Source organism: Cottoperca gobio, chromosome 1 (assembly GCF_900634415.1).
Source record: "Cottoperca gobio chromosome 1, fCotGob3.1, whole genome shotgun sequence".
Lineage (NCBI taxonomy): Eukaryota > Metazoa > Chordata > Actinopteri > Perciformes > Bovichtidae > Cottoperca > Cottoperca gobio.
Genome location: NC_041355.1, coordinates 25853026 through 25879598, shown reverse-complemented (window position 1 = coordinate 25879598; position 26573 = coordinate 25853026). Strand labels below are relative to the sequence as shown.

General features: G+C 40.7%; 1 protein-coding gene across 1 annotated transcript in view; it reads right to left on the bottom strand.

Moving 5' to 3' along the window:
- The window catches only part of tenm3 (teneurin transmembrane protein 3), a 188424-nt gene that overhangs the window by 14302 nt on the left and 147549 nt on the right, over nucleotides 1–26573 (bottom strand). Inside the window, 18 exon segments of the mRNA XM_029442447.1 lie at nucleotides 2451–2577; nucleotides 3362–3531; nucleotides 6191–6321; nucleotides 6922–7026; nucleotides 9353–9531; nucleotides 10202–10344; nucleotides 10525–10630; nucleotides 10937–11075; nucleotides 11689–11851; nucleotides 12257–12316; nucleotides 12542–12715; nucleotides 12930–13031; nucleotides 15123–15277; nucleotides 17684–17791; nucleotides 17947–18071; nucleotides 20671–20691; nucleotides 21446–21623; nucleotides 23278–23349. Coding sequence (XP_029298307.1) covers nucleotides 2451–2577; nucleotides 3362–3531; nucleotides 6191–6321; nucleotides 6922–7026; nucleotides 9353–9531; nucleotides 10202–10344; nucleotides 10525–10630; nucleotides 10937–11075; nucleotides 11689–11851; nucleotides 12257–12316; nucleotides 12542–12715; nucleotides 12930–13031; nucleotides 15123–15277; nucleotides 17684–17791; nucleotides 17947–18071; nucleotides 20671–20691; nucleotides 21446–21623; nucleotides 23278–23349 — 2258 coding nt within the window.

Sequence of the window (26573 nt, the reverse complement as noted above, 5' to 3'; positions counted from 1 at the left end):
AACATGCTTTAACTAAGATCTCAGCATCCCTTGGTTCTTGTTTTCACAGTAGTGCCGCTGTCTTTGCAGACTGCCTTAAATATCCCTCTCTGTCTCTGTCTCTTCTTCTCTCTGTCATTCCTTTCTTCCCCCATGCACAAACAAGGCATGTTGCTGTTTAGTGTGGACCTCCGCCTGTCTGCCACTCTGTCTTTTCCAAGCAAACAAACACAGAAAGGATCTGATATATTTATCCGTCCCGTCCTGTCCTCCTCGTACAATTTAATTCATTAACGCCCCACCTCTTGAGAGAATCCCCTCTCTGGTCTTTTTAAGAGGCATTGTGGGATGTTTTTATAAAACACACTCCTTTTAGTATCTCTTTTTCTTCAGTCACTTCTCCCTTCCTCGTGTGTCTCGTGTGTGTTTCTTTGACAGACAATGATAGCTTTCTTTTTGAGTGCATTACTTTATCAGAGTTTTTATTGCTCTGTACTCCTTTTCACCTCTCCTCTCCATACGAAACTAAGTCAGTCATCTATTTTAAAGCCATCTATTGTCAACAGTGAAATATGTCTCTCTCTCTCTACCCCTTGGGAGCAGTAATGTTACAGATCACTCTGTTACAGATCCAAAATTGCCAGGTGTAAGTAAACAGATACTACCTTGCCACATTTTCATTACCATCCAATGTCACTGGAGGCATGCTGATTTGAAAGCAGAATGAGAGCTTATTGACTCCACTTTTTATCAGTGTCCTCAACCTGTAAGTCCAATTTGCATTGCAATGTAGTGACAAGAGTTAGCCATCACAGTACTCTTGGAAGTGAAGAGAAACACATATTTTACTACTTTGTTTAATTCCTATTGAACTATTACAAGCCATTTTTCACCCTCTCCTCTGACTTTCCTCTCTTTTCCTCTGACTCTCCTCTTCTCTGACTCTCTGACTCTCCTCTTCACTGACTCTCATCTCCTCTGACTCTCCTCTGACTCTCCTCTGACTCTCCTCTGACTCTCCTCTCCACTGACTGTCATCTCCTCTGACTGTCATCTCCTCTGACTCTCATCTCCTCTGACTCTCATCTCCTCTGACTCTCATCTCATCTCCTCTGACTCTCATCTCCTCTGACTGTCATCTCCTCTGACTCTCATCTCCTCTGACTGTCATCTCCTCTGACTCTCATCTCCTCTGACTCTCATCTCCTCTGACTGTCATCTCCTCTGACTCTCATCTCCTCTGACTCTCTGACTGTCATCTCCTCTGACTCTCTTCTCCTCTGACTCTCTTCTCCTCTGACTCTCTTCTCCTCTGACTCTCCTCTCCTCTGACTCTCCTCTCCTCTGACTGTCATCATTTTGTCCCAAAAAGTCGCTTAAGACTCTTCAGTTGATCCAAAATGCAGCGGCACGTGTATTGACAAGACGGGATCATATTACTCCTGTATTAGCTGCTCTGCACTGGCTCCCGGTAAAATACAGAATAGAATTCAAAATCCTTCTCCTGACTTACAAAGCAATTAATGGTCAGGCTCCAGCATATCTTAAAGATCTCATAGTACCTTATAAACCAACTAGAGCATTACGCTCCCAGACTGCAGGGTTACTTGTGGTTCCTAGAGTCTCTAAGAGTACAAGGGGAGCCAGAGCCTTCAGCTATCAAGCTCCTCTCCAGTGGAACCAGCTTCCAGTTTGTGTTCGGGAGGCAGACGCCCTCTCCACATTTAAGAGTAGGCTAAAGACTTTCCTTTTTGATAAAGCTTATAGTTAGGGCTGGCTCAGGCTTGACCTGAACCAGCCCCTAGTTATGCTGCTATAGGCTTGGACTGCCGGGGGACACCTCCCTGCTCTTCCTCTCTCCTCCCCTCCCTCTTCTCTTCTCCCTCTCTATCTGTATGCATTCATGTAAATGTATGTTACTAACTCACCATCCGGGGTATCATCCCCGGAGTTTCTGTCTCTCATGTGGCAGGTTGCCACTGATAAAGTTTACGTCAGGATCAGGAATCGTGGCTGCGCCTGCTGCCCTGGTCCTGCTGGACACCGGGAAGCATTTTTGACATTTTCCTGGATTCATCCATACTTTCTCTTTCTCTGACTGTCCTCTCCTCTTATTTACTTATTTAGAGTGTGTGTAAGGATGCATGTGTGGTATTTATTTCTACTTGAGTATGCTGTAAAAACACACAGGTTACACATATGCAGCACTACTTCAACACTTTTTTGTCTCATCCTTCATGAAATACACAGAATATACATGACAATTGATCACACAGTGTCACACAGTGATGATGCAACGATGACACGTGCACACATCTGTTCTTAACTAAAGCCTATGAATTAAAAGTCTATCAAACAAAATGTTTTTATAATGTTTATACTGTAGTTAGTGATGTGTATGTATATGTGACCTATTATACTGTAGTGATGTGTGTACATGTGTATAGATGGCTTTCATTGTCATCCTGTACCTTATCCAGGTAAGTGTAGCTCCAAATCTTTCCATCAGCAAAGACTCTGGAAAGGATTCTTCCCTGACTGTCGTACTCCCACCTCTCTGTGGTAGGACCCCTCTGGAGGCCTGTCACCTGCCCCGTACTAGAAACATACAAACACAAAAGGTTGATATCTGGTCCATACAAGAACGAGACATATTTAAGCAATGTGTGAAAGTTTCCGAGGCTGTTTTAATGTCACATGTGTATACAACATTGACTTAAAAGTCCTCAGGTGATCAGCACAACACCCATAACAAATTCATGGCATTTTAAAAACTATAGACGCTGTCATTTTTATGCCATATGTGGCCTAACACCTTTCTTTATATGACCCGTGGGTTATATAGCTATATTAAAATGCTGTTCCTATTATGAACACTAGGTGTCCCTATCACCATAGTGCACATTGTATGCACACTTTTTATATACCAGAGGTTTTACCATTCCATAAAGTTTCTAATATTTTTCCAACATGTATAAGCTTTGTAAAAGTAGAATTCAGGGCAAAGCTGTTGTATTGGATTGTCTTAGATTGTACAGGTGTACCTAATAAAGCCAATTGAACATTAACTAATGTTAACCACAATTGCTCCACAGAATGTACTGCATGTGAGAGTATTTTCTTTTTCTTTTCTTTTTTCATTGATCAGAAATGTGATGCTGGACAAAACCTTTCTCCCCACAATTAACTCAACCTACAATTTAGGGTGTGGTCAACCAAGTGTCTCCAAGTGAATGTGTGTGCTAACAAGTGCTGTGCTGCTAGATTTCTAAAGTCATGCATACAGTAGGAATACTAACCCTACCCATACTATCCCTTTTTAAGTGAGATCTCACTGGACTTCAGAGCCAAATAATGAATACCCCAATATAGAAGCACTTACCTGGAGTATGTCAAGTTAACTGACAGTAGCTTGCTGCTGGGAACCCAGAGTGTGGGATGGCCTTGGGTGTCATAGATAATCTTCAGCAGGAACTTCCTGTGGTCATCATAAATTTTCTCTGTTCGCAGCGAACGATCGTAATCCACTGACAGCAAGTTCCTACCATTCACCTGAAGAGGCGGAGACAAACAAATTACCAATGAATCAAGAAACTCATGTGATCATATAAATCTTTGATTAGCTGAAGCATGAAATGCTTAATATCTGACAATGATAATATTGCATGCATCTATGCTGAATCCCTGCTATGCTCCCTTCACAGTGTGAACATGACGAAAAGCCAGTTAAAGGTCTCTCGAGGCTGCAATGTTCATTTCAACCCCAAAATACAAATGCATTAGATAAAGCAAACAACACTGTTTTATTTAGGGATTAATATAACCTTTGCCCTGAATATGGTGCCTGTCAAGTTATGAGATGTTTTGTGTGATAGCATGGATATACTAAGTTCATGAAAACGTGCCCATTATATTTTTATATTTTTTGTGAAATGTGGAAATGAGTGCTGGAGCAAAGGCTTACGTAAAACTAAAGGACTCAACCATCACATGTCATGACCATCTGCACAGACAGGCATCCTTATTATACTGGCTCACATCTTACTTAGTCTGTTGTTCAGTTCTTTTAAATGACAAGATACATATAACAATAAGAATGATGCAGGATGAAGGGTTAGTCACCTGGCTAAACAAACAGAGAAAGAATAAATAAGCCCGGGTGTTAATTCTTGTTAATAACAGGCTGTACAATTCTATGTAAAGTGCCTCAGGCAGTGAATTAAACCAAACTCCTGATCCAAGACCCATAAAACATTGTAGCATCACAGAGCCAGCCAGACACTCTTTATCGCTTTCTAAATGACGTGCTGTTTGTTCAAACTACAATTTACGCTGACAAATAGCCCAGGCTCCGAGCTAAACTCACCTTATGGATCCTTGAAGCAAGGGGAAATACTGAGAATTAGCCAATCAATTGTTTACCAGACCTGTTTCATTAAGGAGAGAGTCTTGCTGGAAAACGTTCAAGAGTCATTTTCCTCATCTTTTTTATTTAGCCACTCATTCGTTTGCAAATTAACACCAGTTGAATGCAGCGAGGTGAATGAAGGGGGTATTGGGACGGTGGCTAGTAGCCAGCTGGATGAGAAACAAGACGGGATAAGAGCCAAAAGCCATGCACAGTGTGAGCCACACCATATCATTTTGCAGATTGGCATGGTCTGTCATGTTCATAATGGATCGAAGCAAACTGTGTCTCTTATTTCAACGCCAAACAGGAATCTCTGATGGCCCCGTCTTTCCACAACCACAGGTGTGGTCATCAAGACAATCTCAAACCAAGTTTAGCTCTTTCTGCATTTTTCTAACCGTAGTCTGGTTCTGGGTAATCATATTGTTTGCCAAGCCAAGTCCCTGAACTAACTATCTATTGATTTTGTATCATATTTTGATTGAATCCACTGTATGTCTATCATCCAGATATTATTGACAAAATGACAGTGGAAGTTAAATATACGTATCAATAATACAAGATAAACAAATACATCTAGGGATTAAAATCCTACCCCATGGGGGACAACTCACAGGCCCTGAGCATGTGTACATATTGTTATATATGCTTATAAACCTGTGTAAGCATGCAATAAAGAGATTTAGAAAAAAACCCATCACCAACCTTACTGTACATTCATTCAGTTCACCTCATACAACTTGGCAGTGTGTCTGACAGACATGAGGTGTTTTCATTATTTCCTCCAACAAGCTGCTTAAACATGCAGTTTTCCATAAACTCGCATCTTGTGCTCAATGCACATTCCTCAGTAGGATTAGCACACCACATGAGAGCAGTATGAATATTACGAGAGTTCACTGCTGTTCATTCGGCCCCACAATCACCCCATCCTTATTAACGCCTTAAATTGGCATCTTGTTGCTGCTGCAGGACAGCTGGACTGCTATCGAGTTTGTGAAGATAGATTCTCACACACACACATCTGACATATACAGTACACATACATTCATGCTTTTTTTCATCCTTGCACACCCATTTACAAAAAACGCATCTACCTGCAACTCATTATTGCTTGCTCACAATACAACCCTCTCCATTACCACTAGAGAACCACACATGCTGTTACATTAGGGTTTATTGGATCATGCTGAAAATGGCACCACTGTGTGGATCAAACTCTCCAGAGGCCACACGACTGCAGAGTTTCCTCCTATTAGGCTTGCCTAGTTAGAGAGTAATTCATGTAATATTCAAGCACTGCAGACAAATCACTGTCCTGTCCTTCTCTCCTAATAGCTTGTAAGAACAACAGACACAACAGCATAATAGACAGAAACATAAACCCCTATGTTACCCACATCAATCTGCTCACAGAGGGCGACAGAATGATAGGAAACACAGGACGCAGTGATGTGTGAGCATCCTTACAGCGACAAGATGCTGGATATACATCCAGCTGGGTCCACTGGGCAGTGCACTTGTATGTTCAGCAGTCCAAAGATTTGAATTCACTACTCTATTTGTGCCATCCATGTGATAATTGTATATTTATTGTATCAATATATTATTAAATTAAACTAGTCCATTGGACCACATGGACCGAGCCAAATCCCAATTTCAATTAAAGAACATGCATGTCAGTCTGATCCTATTTTCTCTTTCAGTTAACAAACGATTGCAGTGTTTGTAGATGACTAGTCAGTGATGAGGCGTTCTATTGATCATGTTTACGTAAAGCCTCAGCCGGAGAGCACTCACCCTGAGCTTCCTCCCAAACACGATGACTTTTCCACGTGTCTGTTCCTTCCTGAACCTCCACTCCACCAGGTTTTGGCCATTCTCTCCTGGCAGTGTCATGTTGCGTCGGGCTACAGTTGGGTTAGCAGCACCTGCATATGAAAAAGACGTGAATACTATCAATAACTTAAAGTGAACAAGTCTAAACCAGAATATGCAAAGCAAGAAAAAAGCAGTGAATCAATATGTGCTGTGTGTGTGTTTACTTCACTATGTAATACTTTTGAGTCACTCCCTGAATTCAGACTGTTGCTCTTTTCACTTCATTGCAATATCCTGGGTACCGTGTGCACTTCCTGTGGTGCTGCACAGCTTTCACAGTGCATGGCAGATTATCCAAATCATGCTAGTACTGTAATATTACTGAACTCTTTTCTTTATCAAGATAAACACAATGCCAGTATGGATTTTGACATGGCACTGATACCCACTATGGTCCTTTTCACAAACAGGCCCATCAGATGGTGTTGACTGCAGAGAGTTGTGTTGGCACAAGGCCTCTGACAGAGCACAGGAACTCTCAGCTGAAAACATTTACATGCAAATCTGATACATAGCGTACTGAGCAATTAATAACTTATTAGCCTACACCCAATGCTTTACACCCACTGCATAGTGTTTGATAAAGTCATTGAACAGATGATGTTTTAGTCCACATTACACATTCAGGGTAATGTGCTCAAACTGCATACCTGCCAGTATATGGGGCTCTGTCTGGTAGTGTGTGTCCATCCCATTGGCATAGATGACCCTCAGTGAATGGTCATTCCCCACATGGTAGCTGTTACGAAGCTGGTCTATAAGACGGACAGAGACAATTATCATGAATGATACATAACAATATTTCACATTGAATCTGTGTTGGTTTCCAATGTGGTTGTTTTCAAGGACTTGATTCAAAAACACTGTATCAATGCTGCACTGAATTGAGGGGAAGGAGAGAAAAAGAAAGACAAAGAGAGGAGAGCAAAACGTGCAAGTGAGGGAGATTGAGGGATGAATGTAAAGAGAGAACACAGTACAATTATTTCCGTGGGCAGTGTTTGAACCTGCTAATAGAGCACAGAGCAGGTGTTATCATCCCCCAGACTCTTTTAATTAGGTTCCCCTTGACCTCTCGCAGGACTGATATACCAGCAAGTAAATGTTCCTATTAGACCAACTGTTTAAACAAATTATTATCTTTAGCATTATTCTGAATTACCTCCAAAATAAATGTAATAAAACAACTTTTTAGTTTTAGTTTTTATCTTGAATTGAAAGCAATCCTTTTTTTTCAGAGCCCTACCAAATTGTTTTTACATAAACATGGGAGGACAAAAGTACAGCATTGGTTGGCTAAACTCTTGTTAATATGAAATATCTGGTGTCAAGTAATTCATGAAAAGGGTATTTTAATCTTTCAAATCTGTCCAAAATGTAACCTTGCAAACAACGACCGCTGTGTTCATTTTTGATGGTGATTATAAGTTGTGGTTTAATATTGTGGGGTGGATCTGATCCTTCACTCCCACCCACCCACATGCATTTTACAGCACAAAAGAAAGGCTTTGTACAGTGTGTTCTGCCTGGGCAGAGACACACTCATTAGAGCCAGCCCATGATAATGCATTGGCATGGACACCCACAGTTTTTTTCCTTCGAGAGCATCATTGTCAAGCCCTGCATTACCAACATGTTTGCCCACTTTCACAAAGCAATCAACAACAACATCGAAATGACAAAATACAGCAGCTAACTTGTTTACCATTTCTGGGCTGCAGCTACACCAAATGTTATTTTACATTACCCAGAGCACTCGCACACTGGCACATTGTGCGGTTTAGATGATAGCGAGGAGGTGAAACCATAAATAATGTACATGAATTGATGGAAAGGAATGCTACACTTGTCGATGGCTTTGAATAACTTATTACATTCTGATCAATACTGCTGTGCTGCGAGGGAGAATCTACTCTGTTTTCCCTCACACTCTGGGCACATGTAGCTCGCTCTGAAACAAATCACTGCTGGCCACTCGAGGCCTCGCTTCAACTGGCTCATTAGTTCAGATTTAACAAGGGCATCAGTGCTAAATTATTGTTTTCCCTCGTCGTTTAGGCTGAATGTCTGATATGAAGGATGATGAGGATGGTGAAACTAACTTTTCTTTCTATTGCTTTTGCAGTTCGACTCAAATCAAGAATTATCACAGGGGGTGCGTCAGCAGTTCAATCCACTTCCTCATCTAAAGGTTCATTCTTAAAAGGTTTAAAACGGTAATACAAAATGTTATTGTTTATTATTACAGTTTCCATCACCAACTGTGACACAAAGTACTGGTGTGATTTACTCTCAGGTTTGCTCAATCGACAGGAAAAATACAAACATTACACACTGTGTTTGTACGGGATAGCACTTCATTGGACAGATATTCATGATGCTGTGTCCACAGGCAGCAATTACACTGTGATGCTGCAAAAGATTTACATCCAGACACTTAACCTAACTAACTTAGTTAATGGTTATGGATTAAAACAAAGGCACTTCACACACTCTATCAATGCTGTTAACAGTAGGTCAGTACATACAGTGATCCCATGGTACATACAGTGATTCCTCTGAGCCAAAGGCTAATACTGTGGAAAGCAATCTGAATAAAACATTTAACAATTTAGCTATTGGTCAGAGAAATATAGATTGAATTTGGGGAGTTTGTCCAGACTGAAGATCATAAAAAAGCACAAAGCTGGGAAATGTCTAAAAAGCTATATTTATAATGGTTTAAAGGGAAGCAACCTGAGGGCTGTGATTGGGCAGAATTTTCAGCCATTGACCCTGAAACCACATCAAACACACAGCAATGATGTTGCAGGTTTGTGACAACTACATGTCTAAATGTTCCATAAAACATTTACCAGCCACTGCTCCTCTCTATCAGCTACTACTGTTTTCTCCAGATAATGATTGCTCCTCAATCAACAAGTTGGGATATTTCAACACTGATTCATTTGCATGTGAATCACAGCCCCCCCCCCCCATATCAGTGATTTATAGGAAACTGCAGAACACACAGCCCTCACTTCTACAGGAACACACACACACACACACACACACACACACACACTTTTGTAAGCAGCTTACCCTGCACCAGAGTGTAGAAGGAATCTATTGACGACAGATTGGTTGTGATGGAAACATCCTCATCCCTTCCTGACGTCTCAATGTCCACAGCAACAGCTCCTGACGACATGTCGCCGTGGAGATTGGTCACCACACCGGTGGGGAAGGTCACATTCGTCAGACGGCCCTCGCTGTCATAGCTAAAGGACAGTTAGGAAACAGGGAGGGAAGAATAAAGGGACATAAGTTGCCGTTACTGTAATGTGCTTTATGGAACCTTGCAAAACAAATATGAATCTACACACACACACACACACACACACACACACACACACACACACACACACACACACACACACACACACACACACAGACAAGATTATTCTGTGTCTACATGGTGGGTTTTAGTCTCAAAAGGACAAACACACATTGTGTTGCAGCACTGTCCCTTCAAGACACAAAATCACACCCACAGAGACCAGTACGCATATAGACAGAAAATCACAAATCACACCTGCATTTTAAACGCACATACAATAACACACACACACCCACACACACCTAAGTAATGTAATTAGAGGAAGTTGATAATGAATTGAGCGAATGAAACTAGGTTTTCTATTATTGTATGTCCAACACAGGGTTATGTCTCGACATACACTTGTGGGGAAATGAAGGCCTGGATGTCAGTTCAGATTGACACATGTTGCCAACTTTGAGCTAGTTTGAGCAGGTGTAGATCATAGTGGGCGGTGCTAATCTGTCAGAAGTGTCTCGGTTGGTTAATATACTTGCAGATGGCTTTTGAAATAAAAAAATCCAACTGTCCATCCATCAGCAGTGCATATAAAGACATGTAATGCTGCTCACTCATAGAAGGTAGTCCAGCCTATTTGGATGCTCTTGGTAGCCAGCAAGCCACTGTTACCATGGTAACTAAACAACACCAGTTCCTGACCCTGAGCCGTGAGAGTCTTCAGACCTCCGTTAGTCCCGATGGTCAGCCAGATGACCTACACACACACACAGCCACAAGAAGAAATGGTAGCAGGTTTATCTTGCAGTACTTTTAAATTGTGTTTCTTGAAACTGCAGTGAATCTTCTTGCAGTTTTTCTTTTTTAAATGAAAAGATATTTTGATAACTTGTTATCAGTCATAACTAAGTTACGGCAAAATACTTGCTCATCTCACCTGATTGTCAGGGGCAACCACACGTACAGGCATCCTGTTGGTGTCTCTACGGACACGGAGGGTGTTCCCACTGCTGTCTGTCACTGCAGTTACATCCTCCTCGTTGCTGACAGTGAAGGAAGGGAGGGTGCAACATGACAAATCAAAAATGAGGTTAGGTTTGAAAAGAAGGAAAAATACAAAGAGAGTGGACAAACAAAATGTATTTTTATACGTATATGAATATAAATAAAAGAAAAACACACACATATATATATATATTAGCATTTTTAGGACAGTGTATAAATGGGGCGAGAGAGACATGTGAACCTGTGACGTTGTGGATATATTGCATGTGCCGTAACCACTTGGAAAACCCAAGGCTCTCCACAAATATTTTTCAAAGCAATTATGTGTTTCCACACAAACCAACCTGTAGCTGAAGTTGTATTTATAGTCTCCAGTGACCAGAGACATGGTAAACTGGTGAGTCCCATTCCCATCAAACACGTAGAGCTCTTGAGAGGCTGGAGAGGCCACTTCATAGGAGCTGGGACCTGAAGCCAGAGAGCCTGGAGACACACACACACACACACACACACACACACACACACACACACACACACACACACACACACACACACACACACTGGTCATTGCTCTATGACTTATGCTCTATTATCTTCTATTATTACATACTATTTCATTCTCTATTGAACTCATAAAGTATCTTCACCAGCAAAAAGAGCCTAAAGCTTCTTTTTAGTTGTTGAACATGTCATTTAGCCTGTAAGTCCATGCACAGTTCATTATGATCAGGACTGCACTGATGCAGCAGCTCTTAACCTCTTCTACGCCTCAGACTCTGCATGAGTCTTGCCAGTGCACGCCGCATGCTGCATAGCTACTGTTGAAAGCCAAATCACATTGTTGCTAAGGCACACAATTAGTGGGTGGTGTGCAGCATCCTTTCTGCCCCGAATATGTGTTCATGTGGTTCACATACATCATTTAAACACTACAAAAGCTCTAACAGAATGTGACAACTGCAACAGAAAGGGTGACGTACAAAAACAGTGAAATAGGACTTGAAATCCGTTTATATCCTCTAATATTTAAGCCCTTCCAAATACAGAGAGAGAGATAGGGCACATAATGTCCCCATTGTGTGTACTATACACATACCAGTCGGTGGTTGGTTACAGCGTATGGCACGAATCCGGATGTTTCCCAGATCAGCCACGTACAGTGTCCCATCCGGAGACACCACCAAAGAAGAAGGGCAATTAAGCCTGGCGTCTTTAGCATAGCCATCTCCTGTTTGATAACAGTCACAGTTGGCATCGTTCTGCAGAACAGAGACAGTGGGAGAGGAAGAGGTAGAGAATAACGTCACATGAATAATACAACTTGGCTTATGTTAGGAAGAGTAGAGCAGAGAGGTGGGCACCATCAACAGTTCCAACAGGAGAAGAATCATTCTATAATATATAATATTATGACTATATTAAAGTTGATCAGATACTACCTGCAGTCACTGTACCTTTGTCTTTGTGATTGCATTACATACAGTATATTTGATATATGTAATTTAATCCATGTGGAATTTAAGTGGGTTTGGGGAACTGATGGACAAAACAGCTGTTTTTTTAATAAGCAGATCAAGATTAGGATATAACAGAAAAACAATGAGGACTAAAAAAACACTTTTCAGTGTGTGATGTAAATGTGCCGTAGCTGTGTGGTAGCTGACCTTGCAGTCACAGTCTGATGGCTCTCCAGCTATATGGGTCATTTCTCCATCAGCCGACACCTAGCAGGGTGATAGCCAGAAATATACATTTTAAAACAAGGGAAACAGGAGAACTGTTTCACAGAAAGCATCCAGTTCATCTTCTTCTTCATCTTCAGTTGACTAAATAGCTGCCCCTGGGGTTCATATCAACCTCTGTTACCTCTGTTACTAAGTACTGACTTGGGAAGACATTCAAAGGAAGCAGAAATGGTCCATCTGATCAATACATGTCCTGAAGATTACCTGTCGAATGCGGTGGATTTTCTTCTCATCTGACTCTGCGATGTAGAGGACACCGCTGTAGGACAAGGCTATGGCTGTAGCTCCTTCTAGCATGGTCTGCTCCGCTCTCTTCCCCATAGTATATTCTATTCCAGGCACCTGGCAGTGCATGGGACGACCTGCCACGATACGAACCTGAACACACGCATATGGATGTTGGTTATGAATGTATAAGGAACACTGTGTATTTTGTTTTTGTTTTAGATAAAAGTATTTCATGAATTGATATGGTTTTCTCCTGTTGCTCGATAAAGTCCATTTATTAGACAAATAATGAATGAAAATCCAAAAAGCAGCACATGTAACAGGACATGTGTAACACATGCACTGCTGTGGGTGTACACAATACCTGTCTATTTTCAGTGATCTGCAGAACAACGTTGTTGTCCAGGACGTAGATGGAGTTATCCATGGGGTTGATGGCTAGATCTGTGGGCCATTCTAAACGGACCTGGAAGTAGAGAAGAGAGAGTTTCACTTCATATGCTACTCTGACTGCATACTTACATTTAACTATACTGTGTTTTGCTATATGATACTACTGATTGTAATACTGATGACATACAGTGCATTCCTGCTGTAATCCTGCCAGTTGCCTCTGAATTAAATGGATCAGAGTCCATGGTCTAATGGTACTGTTTGATAATGACAGATGGTTAAAAAAAAAGAAGAGATACACAAAACGTTGCAGGGAAGAAGTTGCTCATGGCCAGTTTGACTTGACTTAAAAATACAGAGGACATAAATAAACATTTTTACGAAATCCACCCTTGGGTAAAGGTTTACATGAAAAAAAAAGAGCTATTTTAAAGCATGTAAACTTCAAATGTAACTAAATACATCTAAATGTATTGTTTCCATTAAATGTCTTTGACAAACTAAATCTATTCCAATAGCTTGGGCTGTTTTGTGTGGAGTACAGTATCTACTAAATCTCCAAATGGTTTAAACCCTGCATCTATATACTTATTATACAGACTGTATCCTCAATTTAAAATACAGCATGCATCTACAGAAAGAGCTGTGAAACCTGAACATGTGTGGGCTGCCAGTTCATATGTTTCCACAAGTGACCTCAGGAGGTCAACAAGATAACGGCTATCTTCTCTGAGATAAATTCTTCTGAGAAAATTACTTCAACTCTGCAAGGAATGCTTTTAACTTCTCTGCTCTGCCTAAAAACACAGACCACAACCCTCTGTCTGTCTCTCTCTCACACACACTCTGTCTCTCTCTCTCTCACACACACACACTCTGTCTCTCTCTCTCTTTCACACTCTGTCTCTCTCTCTTTCACACTCTGTCTCTCTCTCTCTCTCTTTCTCTCTCTTTCACACACACTCTCTCTCTCTCTCTCTCTCTCTCTCTCTCTCTCTCTCTCTCTCACACTCTGTCTCTCTCTCTCACACACACTCTGTCTCTCTCTCTCTCTCTCTCTCACACACTCTGTCTCTCTCTCTCTCACACTCTGTCTCTCTCTCTCTCACACACTCTGTCTCTCTCTCTCTCACACTCTGTCTCTCTCTCTCTCACACACACTCTGTGTGTCTCTCTCTCACACACTCTGTCTCTCTCACACACACACTCTCTCTCACACTCTGTCTCTGTCTCTCTCTCTCACACACACTCTGTCTCTCTCTCTCTCACACACTGTCTCTCTCTCTCACACACATACTCTCTCACACACATACTCTCTCTCACACTCTGTCTGTCTCTCCCTCCCTCTCTCTCTCTCTCTCTCTCTCCCTCCCTCTCTCTCTCTCTCTCTCTCTCTCTCACACACTCTGTCTCTCTCTCTCTCACACACACTCTGTCTCTCTCTCTCTCTCTCTCTCTCTCTCTCTCACACACTCTGTCTCTCTCTCTCTCTCTCTCTCTCTCTCTCTCTCTCTCTCTCTCTCTCTCTCTCTCTCTCACACACACTCTCTCTCTACATAAATAGAACATAAATAAGGACATTTGTTTTAACATATAAACACATATTTATCCCCGGAATGTTTAGGTAAAGAATTAAATCTGGTAAGAATAAGCCGATGATGTCATTTTCATGTAATAAAATGTATTAAGGCTAGTTTACGCTAACTGACAGAGAAACTGCTAAATCCTTACACACACACACACACACACACGCTCACAGACACACACACACACAAACCCACACACACACACACACAGACACACACACACAGACACACACACACACACACACAGACACACACACACACAGAGACAATACCTACAAACACACCAAATCCTTGTTAAGAGTTAAAGGACTGTATTTTTCTGAGGGCACATCATAGCCATCTACTGTACCAACTGGGTTGTATCTGCCACAGAGCCTTAGTATTAGCCTTAACTAGCATATGTTTTTTCTCTATTTTACGACCTTGTCTACTATGAATTACTTACAAGTGCAACTTATTTGCAGTAGCGGTGTACATTTCCTGGAAACATTCAGTTCCAAGGCGAGAGTGACATTGTTATAGCACAGTTACAGGAAGGCAGTCAGGGTGGATGGGAGCATGTAGCATATTAATGTCACCTGTCTTATGTGCATGCTGGTATCGCAGGTCAAAGGTCGTGCTGAGGTCAGGTCGTTGCTGCCCAGCATTGTGGAAATTATTCCATTACGATCAACTTTCCTGATCATAGTCCCGTCCACAAAGTAGATCAAACCATTTCTATCAACTGCAATCCCTGTAGGGAACAAAAACAAAGAACACACACACACACACACACACACACACACACACACACACACACAATTCAATATATAGTTGTCCAGGTGATTATGAATACATCAATTCCAGGATTCAAAGGAGAAAATGAAGGTGAGGTAATCCTGTGGAGGAGGAGGATGCAGCTGCAGATAATACAAAAAGCAAAACTAGTAATAAGAACATTAAGCCTGAGCGTATTTAAGCAAAGTTAGCCAAGATGAAAACTGTCAGAAGTGAAACAAAGTATCTATAGCTAAGCAACACAGCATCTGCTCAAATATACAATCAATTAACAATGATGCACATATAGAAGAAATGAACTATACCATACTATACTATACAAAGTAACCAATAGTGTCATCTCCTCCCAAGCTTATTACATTTAAGATGCAGCATGTTGCTGATGGGGACTCTGCTGCTGCCTTGCATTGTCAGTGTTCTACATTTTAAAGGGAAGAGTTGATCTGATTGTTGACTGTGTGACTACTGTGTACCTCTAGCCACAAACAAACGCAGCATTCATGTTATGCAGTGCGTGCCTTTATATTGTGAACCATTCATTCATGATTACAATTTAGACACATTTGAATACACAATGAATACTAAGTGGTATTTCCTACAGGAAACAGTAACAGAAACTACAAAAACAATTTGGACCATGTCCGATATAAACTTCACTTTAAAGTGAAGGAGGTCAATTAAAAGAAATGTTTGCCACTACTTTCTCTAGGCAGTAAAATTCAAAGCAAAGAGATATTCAACAATGAACAGCTGAAAATGTTCATCCTGACAAGTACTGCAGAGCAACTATGTATCAAACAGCACTATACTCCAAATGTCCTCCCTTCTTAGTATACAACGGTAAACATGAAGTCGATTGCATGTTTTTTCTAACTCCACTGACTAAAAAAGCATTTAAAAGATATGCTTGAAAAAGATTTACCACCTAATACTGTTAGAGGACGCCTCTCACCCGGCTAACAATATTTTACATTTCCTTTCCTGTCACATAAGAGCAGATGAGCCAGGAGCAGCACAGCACACATGCCTAACATGACAGTCAGAGCACTGCAGGTTATGCTCTTCATGCATCTGAACGTTTATCAAGTGGGTCGTTTCATGTTGCTGCTAATTTCCCTGCAGGTGTTTTATCTACGATGTTCTTATGTTGTTCATTTGTTTTATGCTTTTTATGATTAGTTTATGGCTATGGATATTACCTATTTGTTTTATACTTGTTTAAATGATGTGATCTATGGCTTTATTTAGGTGAGCTTGAATCAATCATGTTAATTTGGCCATAACATATACGACCTTAACATTGTCACTAAGCTAATAACAAGATATTACAGCAGAGTACAAATAATTTTACACTTAAGCAGCACGTCACCTAATTTACTCATCACATCAGAAAAGATGACAATTACTAACAATCAGTACACAACATACTGTACAAAGATCATGACCAACACCTTCACACAGGCCAGTCCAGTCTGTGCACACTGCTGTGAATGTGAATGTGAACGTGAAGAAGCACAGAGGAGCTCATGAAGTGTATTCAACAAGCACCTCAGACTCAGTATGAAGTGTCACTAAAACTATTCCTAAAACAAGACATGAGTGTCATTTATGAAGCCGTCCTGTGAATGAACATTACCACGTTTTAATACACAGAACAATTAAATACATGTAAGCTGATTTATTTTGGTAGTTACTTTACATCCAACGCATTCAGGAGACGGACCTACTGATAATATGATGACATAGAACAGCAACACTTACTACCACAGATTCAAAAGGTGGAAGACGTTTAGCAGAACAAATACAAACTGCCTGCAGGTCTTATCAATTCCATATTTGCTTTTCAGGAGTTTAGTAAAATGCAGTGCAGTATGTTTTACTGTATGTAGGTGAGGAGGCCTATACATTAAATGTGACCCAAACTTACTGTAACACCCTAAAGAATATAAAAAATAAAACCAGACCATGGCTACAACATAAAGGTTAACGCTTTCATAAACAATTAATCAGTGTTTTATGCAGTGATGTTGACTTACTTAGAATATGCCCTCATATAGACGTAGAGCAATGATGTGATGCCAACCATTAATGACACTGGCAAAGCTCTAATAAATGATGGTGGAAGCAGGATGACTGAGGATAAGAACAGTGCTGAACTGTTTATGCTCCTGTTTCTAAATGAAGGATCAAATATGTCAGTTAGGAACAGTTTCGTTGAGGAGGATTCTCATGTCCTGAGATCCTACTCAGCAAACATGGTTATGGAACAGGCTTGAATAATAACCACCAACCTGTATGTATATCTTGTGTGTGTGTGTGTGTGTGTGTGTGTGTGTGTGTGTGTGTGTGTGTGTGTGTGTACCTTTGGGTCCCAGTAGCTGTGCCTCTGTAGCTTTTCTTCCATCTCCACATCGTGCTTCATCAAATGGAGGACACTGTTCCCCTGTACCAGCCACGACTTCTCCATTACCTGAAAACACACATTTATTGCAATATTCCCTATGCTTTATCTTTTCCAATGCTATATTATAAGAATTAAACTTGTAGTGGATGTGTGTGATATAAGGATTACTTTCATTTCTACGAAACATGGTGTTTTACAGAGTCAATGCAGCGCATGCTTACTGATGAGGTCACGGGCTCCGCTGAGCATCTTCGGTCTGTAGATGCGTCGAGAGTTAGTGTCCGACACATACAGCTGCCCTGTTACTGGGTCCGTGGATAAATAGTAACGGTGAGCAGGGTTGTTGCTGTGTAGGGTAGTGACAGACAACATGGGAGGGGGGCAGCAAACAGGAAATAATTGGTTTAGTTGTGCTGTATCTTTAATAAAGACAGTGATGAATCACCCTGCTGACACTTCACTACATGATCCAACACAAAGAGGCAGTTTATATTATAATATTATAAATGAAATCCCCATCAACAGTGGATTTACAATTTGGTTTCAGCTTCATAATGGAAATGAAGGAAACATTCTAGAGCTGATGATAATGAAGAAGTAATGAATAAAAGGAGGGTTGATAAACTGGTGTTCATTTACTTCCAGTGGAGTACCAGGTGGTGTTTGTTTCCCCTGTGTGAGTGTGAGTGTGTATCACACTCACACTCACACAGGGAAACAAAGGGCAGACACAGTGTGAGAGTGTGTGATGTTATTTCTCTGTTCTAAATGGTTATCTCTAGAATTATTATGTGATATATGTAAGCAAGAAGGTAGGCAAGTGCATGTGTGTGTGTGTGTGTGTGTGTGTGTCGACAGTAGGTCGGTCTGTCAGTGTGAACAGACCTAGTTGGTGCGATGGGCCTTCACTTGTCTGTGACACACTCTTAATGATGCCTGCCACACTGTCATATAAAATCCATCACACCCATGCACACACACATACACACAAACAGCAAGTGACAAGTATGAGACCTCAACACGCGTGTGCGTGGATATATACATATGCACTTGCCTCTAGCCATAAGTCTCAGTGGTTGGTAATGATCACCAGATGATCACAGGCTGTTAATCAAGACAGCTTAAAATAGAGTGTGTGTGTGAGACCATCCGGGTTTTTCTGTACTTGTGAGGACCAGACGTGCTGATAAGCATGACTTTTTTGTTTTCATTGAACCTTTACTTAGGCAGAAAAATCTTGTTTAAATTGAAACATTTTCAAGATTCGGGATAGGCAGCACCACAGACGAAACCCTGCTATGAGACAGAAAAGGGAGAACTCGAAAGATGCCTCGAATGAGGCAATGATTGGATGAGGTAAGGTTACTGAGCACAGGACAAGTGAAGACAATGTGAAGTTGTGAAGGAAATAAATCAAGAATAGGGAAAAGAAGGAGACGAAGAAGGTGTGAAAGTATGGCTATTAAAGGTGAGAAATATGAAGACTGTAGTGAATGAGGAAAGGCGACAGAAGAGGAAAGACAGAGAGGAGGATGAAATAACCACAAATGAAAGAGAACACAGAGTCCAGATGGTGTGAACAAGTAAAGACTGAGGAAGCGGAGTGTTTTGTCTGCCTAATTTGCAGAATTTGTTAATCTGGTCATTTTTCCTGGATGTTTGTGCCTCTACCAGTAAGTACAGTAAGAGCCTGCGAATGATATTTAAAGATACTATTCGCCCCCCTGCTGCCATCTGGCAATAGATACAGAAGTATCCGCTGTCCTACCACCAGACTACAGAGCAGCTTCTCCCCTCGGGCTGTGGACTCCTCAACTCATTCTCCACACTCCTCCACACAAAATAGTTTTCTGCCTTTTTTGTTTTTTCTTATGTAGCAGAATGGAACTAAGACTTAAATATGTTGCACAACCCTGTGCTGGTTAATGACAATACATTATTTTAGTACCCTTGTAAATAAGTAGGGTGTGTAGTACTTAGTTACAAACATTCAAAAGTAATAAAGTAGAAATTGTAACACTGTACTAAATGTATTATATTATTATATGATCTACTTTTAGCTGCCTGAAACTATTTTATTTTTATTTTTTGCTTTTCCTGTAGACATCTTTCAAAACCATGTAACCTTAGTTACATTTGAAAAGGACATTGAGCATGGGCCTGGGAGAGGGATAGAGAGACTGAAGTATGAAAGAGAGAGGAATAAGGAAGAGCCTCTCCACTGCACCATGTCTCTCCTTGCTAGGTCTCCTTGCTCGGGGCTGCTGTTAAAGAGATGACTTCATCTGAGCTGACAACAGAAAAGGCTCCATTTCGTGTGAACACTTGTCAAGATTAGAGAGGGAAAGAGGATGAGACTGAGGCAAAAAGCAAGATGAGGGGGTCTGATTTGATGGTAGCAAACACCAGGGCTACTTCTTCCCTAATTCTTTGCTCCTCTCTGACTCATTCTGCCATGTTGACTCAAATTACAAAACAACTGATTAGTTTCCAGATTCATTTAGCCAGTACAATGTGAGCATGACAGATAGAAATGAACCTGAATTATTATTTTAGCGAATTGACAAACTGGTGTGAAGGCTGTCGGTCTGTCTGCTTGCATATTAACAGTTTGTCTGACCTATTTGGCAGTCCCCTCTTCCCTACATGATACAATCAGCTGCCTTAAAGCGTTTCTGAACTTCAGGAATAAATGATATATGCAAAATGAGCTTGCTAACAGCTTGAAACAGCTCACTGTCTCCTTGATGCACCGTGATCTTGGGATAAGGACGTCCGTGTACTCAGGTCTGAGAGCTGGCAGGAATGATCAACAATGATTGTTTTTATTTAAAAGGAGGAGAGATAGACAGAAGAAATGTGCAGACGAGTCTGGTCAGTAAGCAGCAGAGATGGACAATGGAATGAAAGAAGGTTAAAGGTGGAAAAGGATTAGTCACTCTTACCTATGTCTGAAATCTTTGTTTCTTTAATACAGTGCAAGCAAAGGACAGAAAACAGAGTAAACAAGAGTTAGTAGACAGATTGGTCTCTAAGGTATTAGGACCAAAAGAAGAAGAATCATCGACTGGAAAACAAAATAAGCAATAGTTAGAATTTACAGTCAAATTTAGAATTTGAATCATGCTTCACAGACACCAATAGGGAAACGATTTCAGTTTTCTATTAGAAGAAGAGTTTTTGAGAAATTAGCACTCAATGGTGTGCAAGAAGCATGTTTCAACATTCAGAGTACTAAAGTTATCTTTTATCTTTTAGCACGTTGGTTGAAGAGTAAGCACTTGAATGTAAATTAGTGGCAAAGTGTCCACTCTGGGTTATGTATCTATCCTCTCATCCTTTATGTTTTCAAGTACTGTTCAAAAGCATCCAAGACCAATGCTGTGCAGTTGAACAGTAAGTGCAGGAAGGAAAGATGCCCAGACAGGCTGAGGCAGGGAGGTGAATTCAGACACTCGGTTTTACTTAAAAAACAAGGACTCTCGAGTCAATCAGTTCATTTTCACAAACATTTTAGGTCATATTTTGTTTTACTCAAATTCAACATTCAACATGCACGCATTTGCAATGACCCTGAGCAACTTGTATACAATGGTTTTGGCAAAGCTTTACTGTTAAATGGATCATGAGTTCTCTGAGACACTTGGGGATGTATTCTCTGGATTAGATTCAGATCCCTGATCTGGCAACTGCAGCCGTCCTCCCTCCCTCCCCTCTTACCTCAGCTCCATGACACTGGAAACATTCCCAGAGGGGAAGATCCTCCTGATGTAGTTGAAGTCTCCAACGAAGATGCTGCCATCTGCTCCGCAGGCCAGAGCCAGGGGCGCCAGCAGCTTGTTGCCCTCCGCCTGCCCATTACAGCTGGGGCAGGAGATGCTGCGGCGACGTCCATTTCCTGGGATAGAACAATTTTTACTGACTACATTTGGTTTCTGCTCCTTCCATAAAAAATCAAAATAACTGACCAATTGGGAGCTTATTTCATATTAATTTTATCCAACTAGGTTATTGAACACTGTTGTGGACCAAGCATTTATTTAACAACCTCAAGTCAAAGAAAGGCATGACAGGCGCACATTTGAAATAGCTGCAACCACGTAGACGTCATGCACGCCCCAATGCATCATTAGTGGACGATCGCTCTCCAGAGCCACAACTTTCCATTCATGCAGACACGGGCTGCAGTGCACAGGAAAATGGACATTCTGAATTTGGGAGAAATGGGAATACGTTGCAGTTCCTCAGAAGGCAACTAGATACTGTCTTTCTACTGGAATGTGTGGCATCGGTATACAGATTGAGAATGCAGTCTCAGGGAGTACATGACATTCTTCTCCTGACAATAATCCTTCTCCTGACTTACAAAGCCATTAATGGTCAGGCTCCAGCATATCTTAAAGATCTCATAGTACCTTATAAACCAACTAGAGCATTGTGCTCTCAGACTGCAGGGTTACTTGTGGTTCCTAGAGTCTCTAAGAGTACAATGGGAGCCAGAGCCTTCAGCTATCAAGCTCCTCTCCAGTGGAACCAGCTTCCAGTTTGTGTTCGGGAGGCAGACACACTCTCCACATTTAAGAGCAGGCTAAAGACTTTCCTTTTTGATAAAGCTTATAGTTAGGGCTGGCTCAGGTTTGCCCTGGACCAGCCCCTACTTATGCTGCTATAGGCTTAGACTGCCGGGGGACACCTCCCTGCTCTCCTCCTCTTCCTCTCTTCTCCTTCTCTTCCTCTCTCGTCTTCTCCCTCTCTATCTGTATGCATTTATGTAAATGTATGTATGTCATCATCCGGGGTATCATCCCCAGAGTTTCTGTGTCTCTCATGTGGCAGGTTGCCACTGATAAAGTTTACGTCAGGATCATGAATCGTGACAGCGCCTGCTGCCCTGGTCCTGCTGGATACCGGGAAGCCTTTTTGACATTTTCCTGGATTCATCCAAACTTTCTCTTTTTCAACACAACATAATTTCTGTCAAATGTTGTATTTGTACTATGTTGTTTATCCTGTACACATGACATCTATTGCACGTCTGTCCGTCCTGGGAGAGGGATCTCTCCTCAGTTTCTAATATCTTCCCCTTTAACTATGGGGTTTCTTTTATCTTTTAGGAAGTTTTTCCTTGTGCGATGCGAGGGTCTAAGGACAGAGGGTGTTGTAACCTGTACAGTCTGTAAAGCACACTGAGACAAATGCGTAATTTGTGATATTGGGCTGCATAAATACATTTGATTTGATGACACAACTACGTGTTAGAACTACACTGTATATGTGAGATGCAAATGCCAGATGTTTTTTTTAAACTATTATTCATAAACCAAAAACAGGAAAAACAGAACTAACAGGAACAGGTGAAAACTTGAGGGGTCAGAAATGTTTTATATTCACAGTTTTGTAGTTGCTAAGAGAGCAACTAGCACATAGACTGAGAAGGTGTTTCTCATGAGGCTCTCAGACTTAAACCAGTGGAGACTAACCATCATGCAATCATCAACACTGATCACAAACATGCAGGCAATCAAGTCAATAATATTTGAATCTGTATTTACCCATGATGCTGCTGATGACAGCAGGCTGCTGGGAAATGAAAATGTTCTCACCACTGCCCTTGTACAGTATACCTGGAGGAGAGAAGACATACAGATGAGATATAAAGAGCACAGGAAGGCAGCAGAGGCTGATTCTACTTTGCATCTGTGTTGTGATTGAGAGTCTGGGTACGTCAGAGATGAGATGTTATTAACACGGCTGTCATTCCAAAATGCACTGAAATATGGCACAGATATTGTCCCTTTATTAAACAAAATAGAAAAAAATGTCATTGGGGTTCTCAATGATTCGATATATTATCTTTGGTTGTTGATTGGACTATATTGCACATTTGAAAGTGAAGGTGGGGGATTTGTGTCCCTATCTGCCTTCCATCGAAAGCATTTCTACAGCGAGTTCAGGTTAATGACCACAGATATTATCTTACATTAAATAAGCGTTAAATGCTAAACCCTTAAATATTTACTCAATTTAACTATAAGATTAACGTTTCACATGCCAATGTATACAAGGAGAATTCCTGGTAGAGGATCATCAGGATTTGTGCTCATTTCATGAACACACAGTGTTTCTCTTTTCACCAGAAGAAGAGAAGCTGATGATGTACCAAGATAACATGAGTGCAACCAATGGCAACAAGTGTCCGCCCACTGGACTCCACCTTCTAAACAATGTATCCGACAAACATATTGAGTGGATGGAAAGTCTCTTTTTTTCCTTACAGACACATATATGTATATATATATATGTATATATATATGTATATATATATGTATATATATATATATATATATATATATATATATATATATATATATATATATATATATATATATATATATATATATATAATATATATATTGTTCATCTGTTCATGTGCACTTTTCCTAATAAATGTAGTACTACTACTGCATGTTGCAGCACTTAATAATTCTCTAACAGTTCCAGATGATAAAGAGGAGAGACAATGTGAGGTGAGAAGAGGAGGGATGTGTTGGCTGACTCATGACGAGGTTAATGTGAATGAGTGGTGAGAAGATGAACAGAGGAAAAGAGAGGGATGCACTCGTTCTTCAAAGTAAGACATCAAAGAGGAACCTCCTGTGGTGAGCTGAATTATTAAAACTCTGCTGCCATCTTGGAAACCAGCCCACATTACGCTGCATCCGTCCGTCCGTCCTCCATCCATCTATCGACCAACTCTGTATCCTACGCCTTATATGGATGCACAGCAAACTAGGGAAATGCCCTACAATTTACAAGTTCTTCAAACCCAGCATGAAATATTGCTATCTGCCCTGAAATCCCATATCAGTCGGTTTCTTTCCCGTCAGGTTATCTCTATATCCCTCTCCTTCTCCCTCTCCTTCTCCTTGCCTCTATCCTCCTCTCCTTCTCTCCCTCTTTCATCTCTCCCTCCATTAGTTGGTGTTGATTGATCAACAGAGGCCAAGCCAGCAGGGTTCCACCCATGCTGTGCTGTGGTCTACTCACAGGCATCCAACTATTTGCCGAACTAGAAAGAATTGTGTGTGTGTGTGTGTGTGTGTGTGTGTGTGTGTGTGTGTGTGTGTGTGAGAGTGTGTGTGTGGTGATGCAGGAAAAGAGAGAGCGATGGAGAGAGTGAGGAACGCACAGTAGAAAGAAACAAGATCATCGGATTTTCCTGCTGTGTTAAAAGAGAGGGCAGTGAGGCTTTCTCACATGGCTTGATGTGTGTGCGTGTGTGTGCATTTGACCTTGATCCTAAAACTGTCAATCTCAAAACATAAATTCTGTTTTACTTTTGAAAGAAGAAAAGAAGATGTGGATGAGGAAAAAAAGCAAAGAATGCAGCAACATGGTGAAATGTTTTGCTGATGGATCTAATTGATAAATGTGTCTTCACTCATACAAACTGACTCACACATGCACACACAGAATACATAAGGGTTAAAGGTAGTCAAATAATAACACATGCACACAGCATGTATAATGCATGAAGCAGGTTGAATACATTGAATAGAATATTGACTGGAGGTTGCCGGCACTGCAAATCAGTATGAATAATTACCTTCAGCCAATCAGTAGAACACAATTGTAGAGTTTTTAAAAGATGCTTCCTTATAGCCAAGGACACATTTAAAAATGTAGTCTTTTCATGTTTGAAAACCCTTTTTTTTCATTTAGTATCAGTGAATAGCTTTCCCTTCATCTCTGTTGATGTCAGGGGTACATCTGAAATATATTTTCATTCAAAGTCTGTTCTGAATATATCTTTTATAGTCATACATTTACCACGGTTTCATTTATCACATCAAAACAAGATATTTGATGGTAAATTCTGAATCTTTTGTTGCCATAAAGAGTGAATGTTTTCATAACTAAAGCCTATTACATGTGTGGTACCCCACATATATATATATATATATATATATATATATATATATATATATATATATGTGTATGCTGGTAATAAAAATATATAGCACTTTGAGTTTTGTTTACGCAAATGAAAAGTGCGCTTATAAATAAAAGGTATTATTATTATTATTATTATTATTATTATTATTATTATTATTATTATTATTATATTCTGATGACTCTTGATGAAGTTATCCCTTCACCTCGGAAAAACAGTATCATCCCTATCGGATCCAAAATTACGGTCGGCAGACATCCAATCATGGAGGACGTTTTAGTTGTACTGGATTGGTACTTTGAGAGGTACCAGTTCACCTCCTGGGCACTGCCGAGGTGTCCTTGAGCAAGACCCCCACACTGCTCCCGGTGTGCTGATAATATAATAGCCCTCTGCTACTAGGACCAGTTAAATGCAGAGTCTAAATCAAACCATTAAAAGAGGATTCAAGGTCAATTTCTCTCTGAATACAAGTGATGGGAAAAAGGTTTGGACCTCCACAGGGGTTACTGTAGCAGGAAATAAGATATTGATAATAATTACACACATTTATTTTAAGACTTTTCCCTAATATCTGTTTTAAATGAAATAGCAAATAACAGAAAATTCCTCTCTGGTTGAGCGGATCACAACTCGAGACGTGCAGTTTGTGAGAAGGGTCACAAGTCGACGTTGAATTGTATTCAGCAGTCATGTGCAAAACGGGTTGGGAAGAGAACCACTGCATTTTAAGACATAAGCAGATTCCCTCTGTCAGAATGCTGTCTGGTGTAGTTATATACCAAAACAAATAAGTCACAGACATCCAAAAACAAACATGTTATCTTCTCACTGTGACACTCTGAACTAGTTTGAGGAGCTGGAAGGAGATACATTGCCAATGTGATAGGTTGT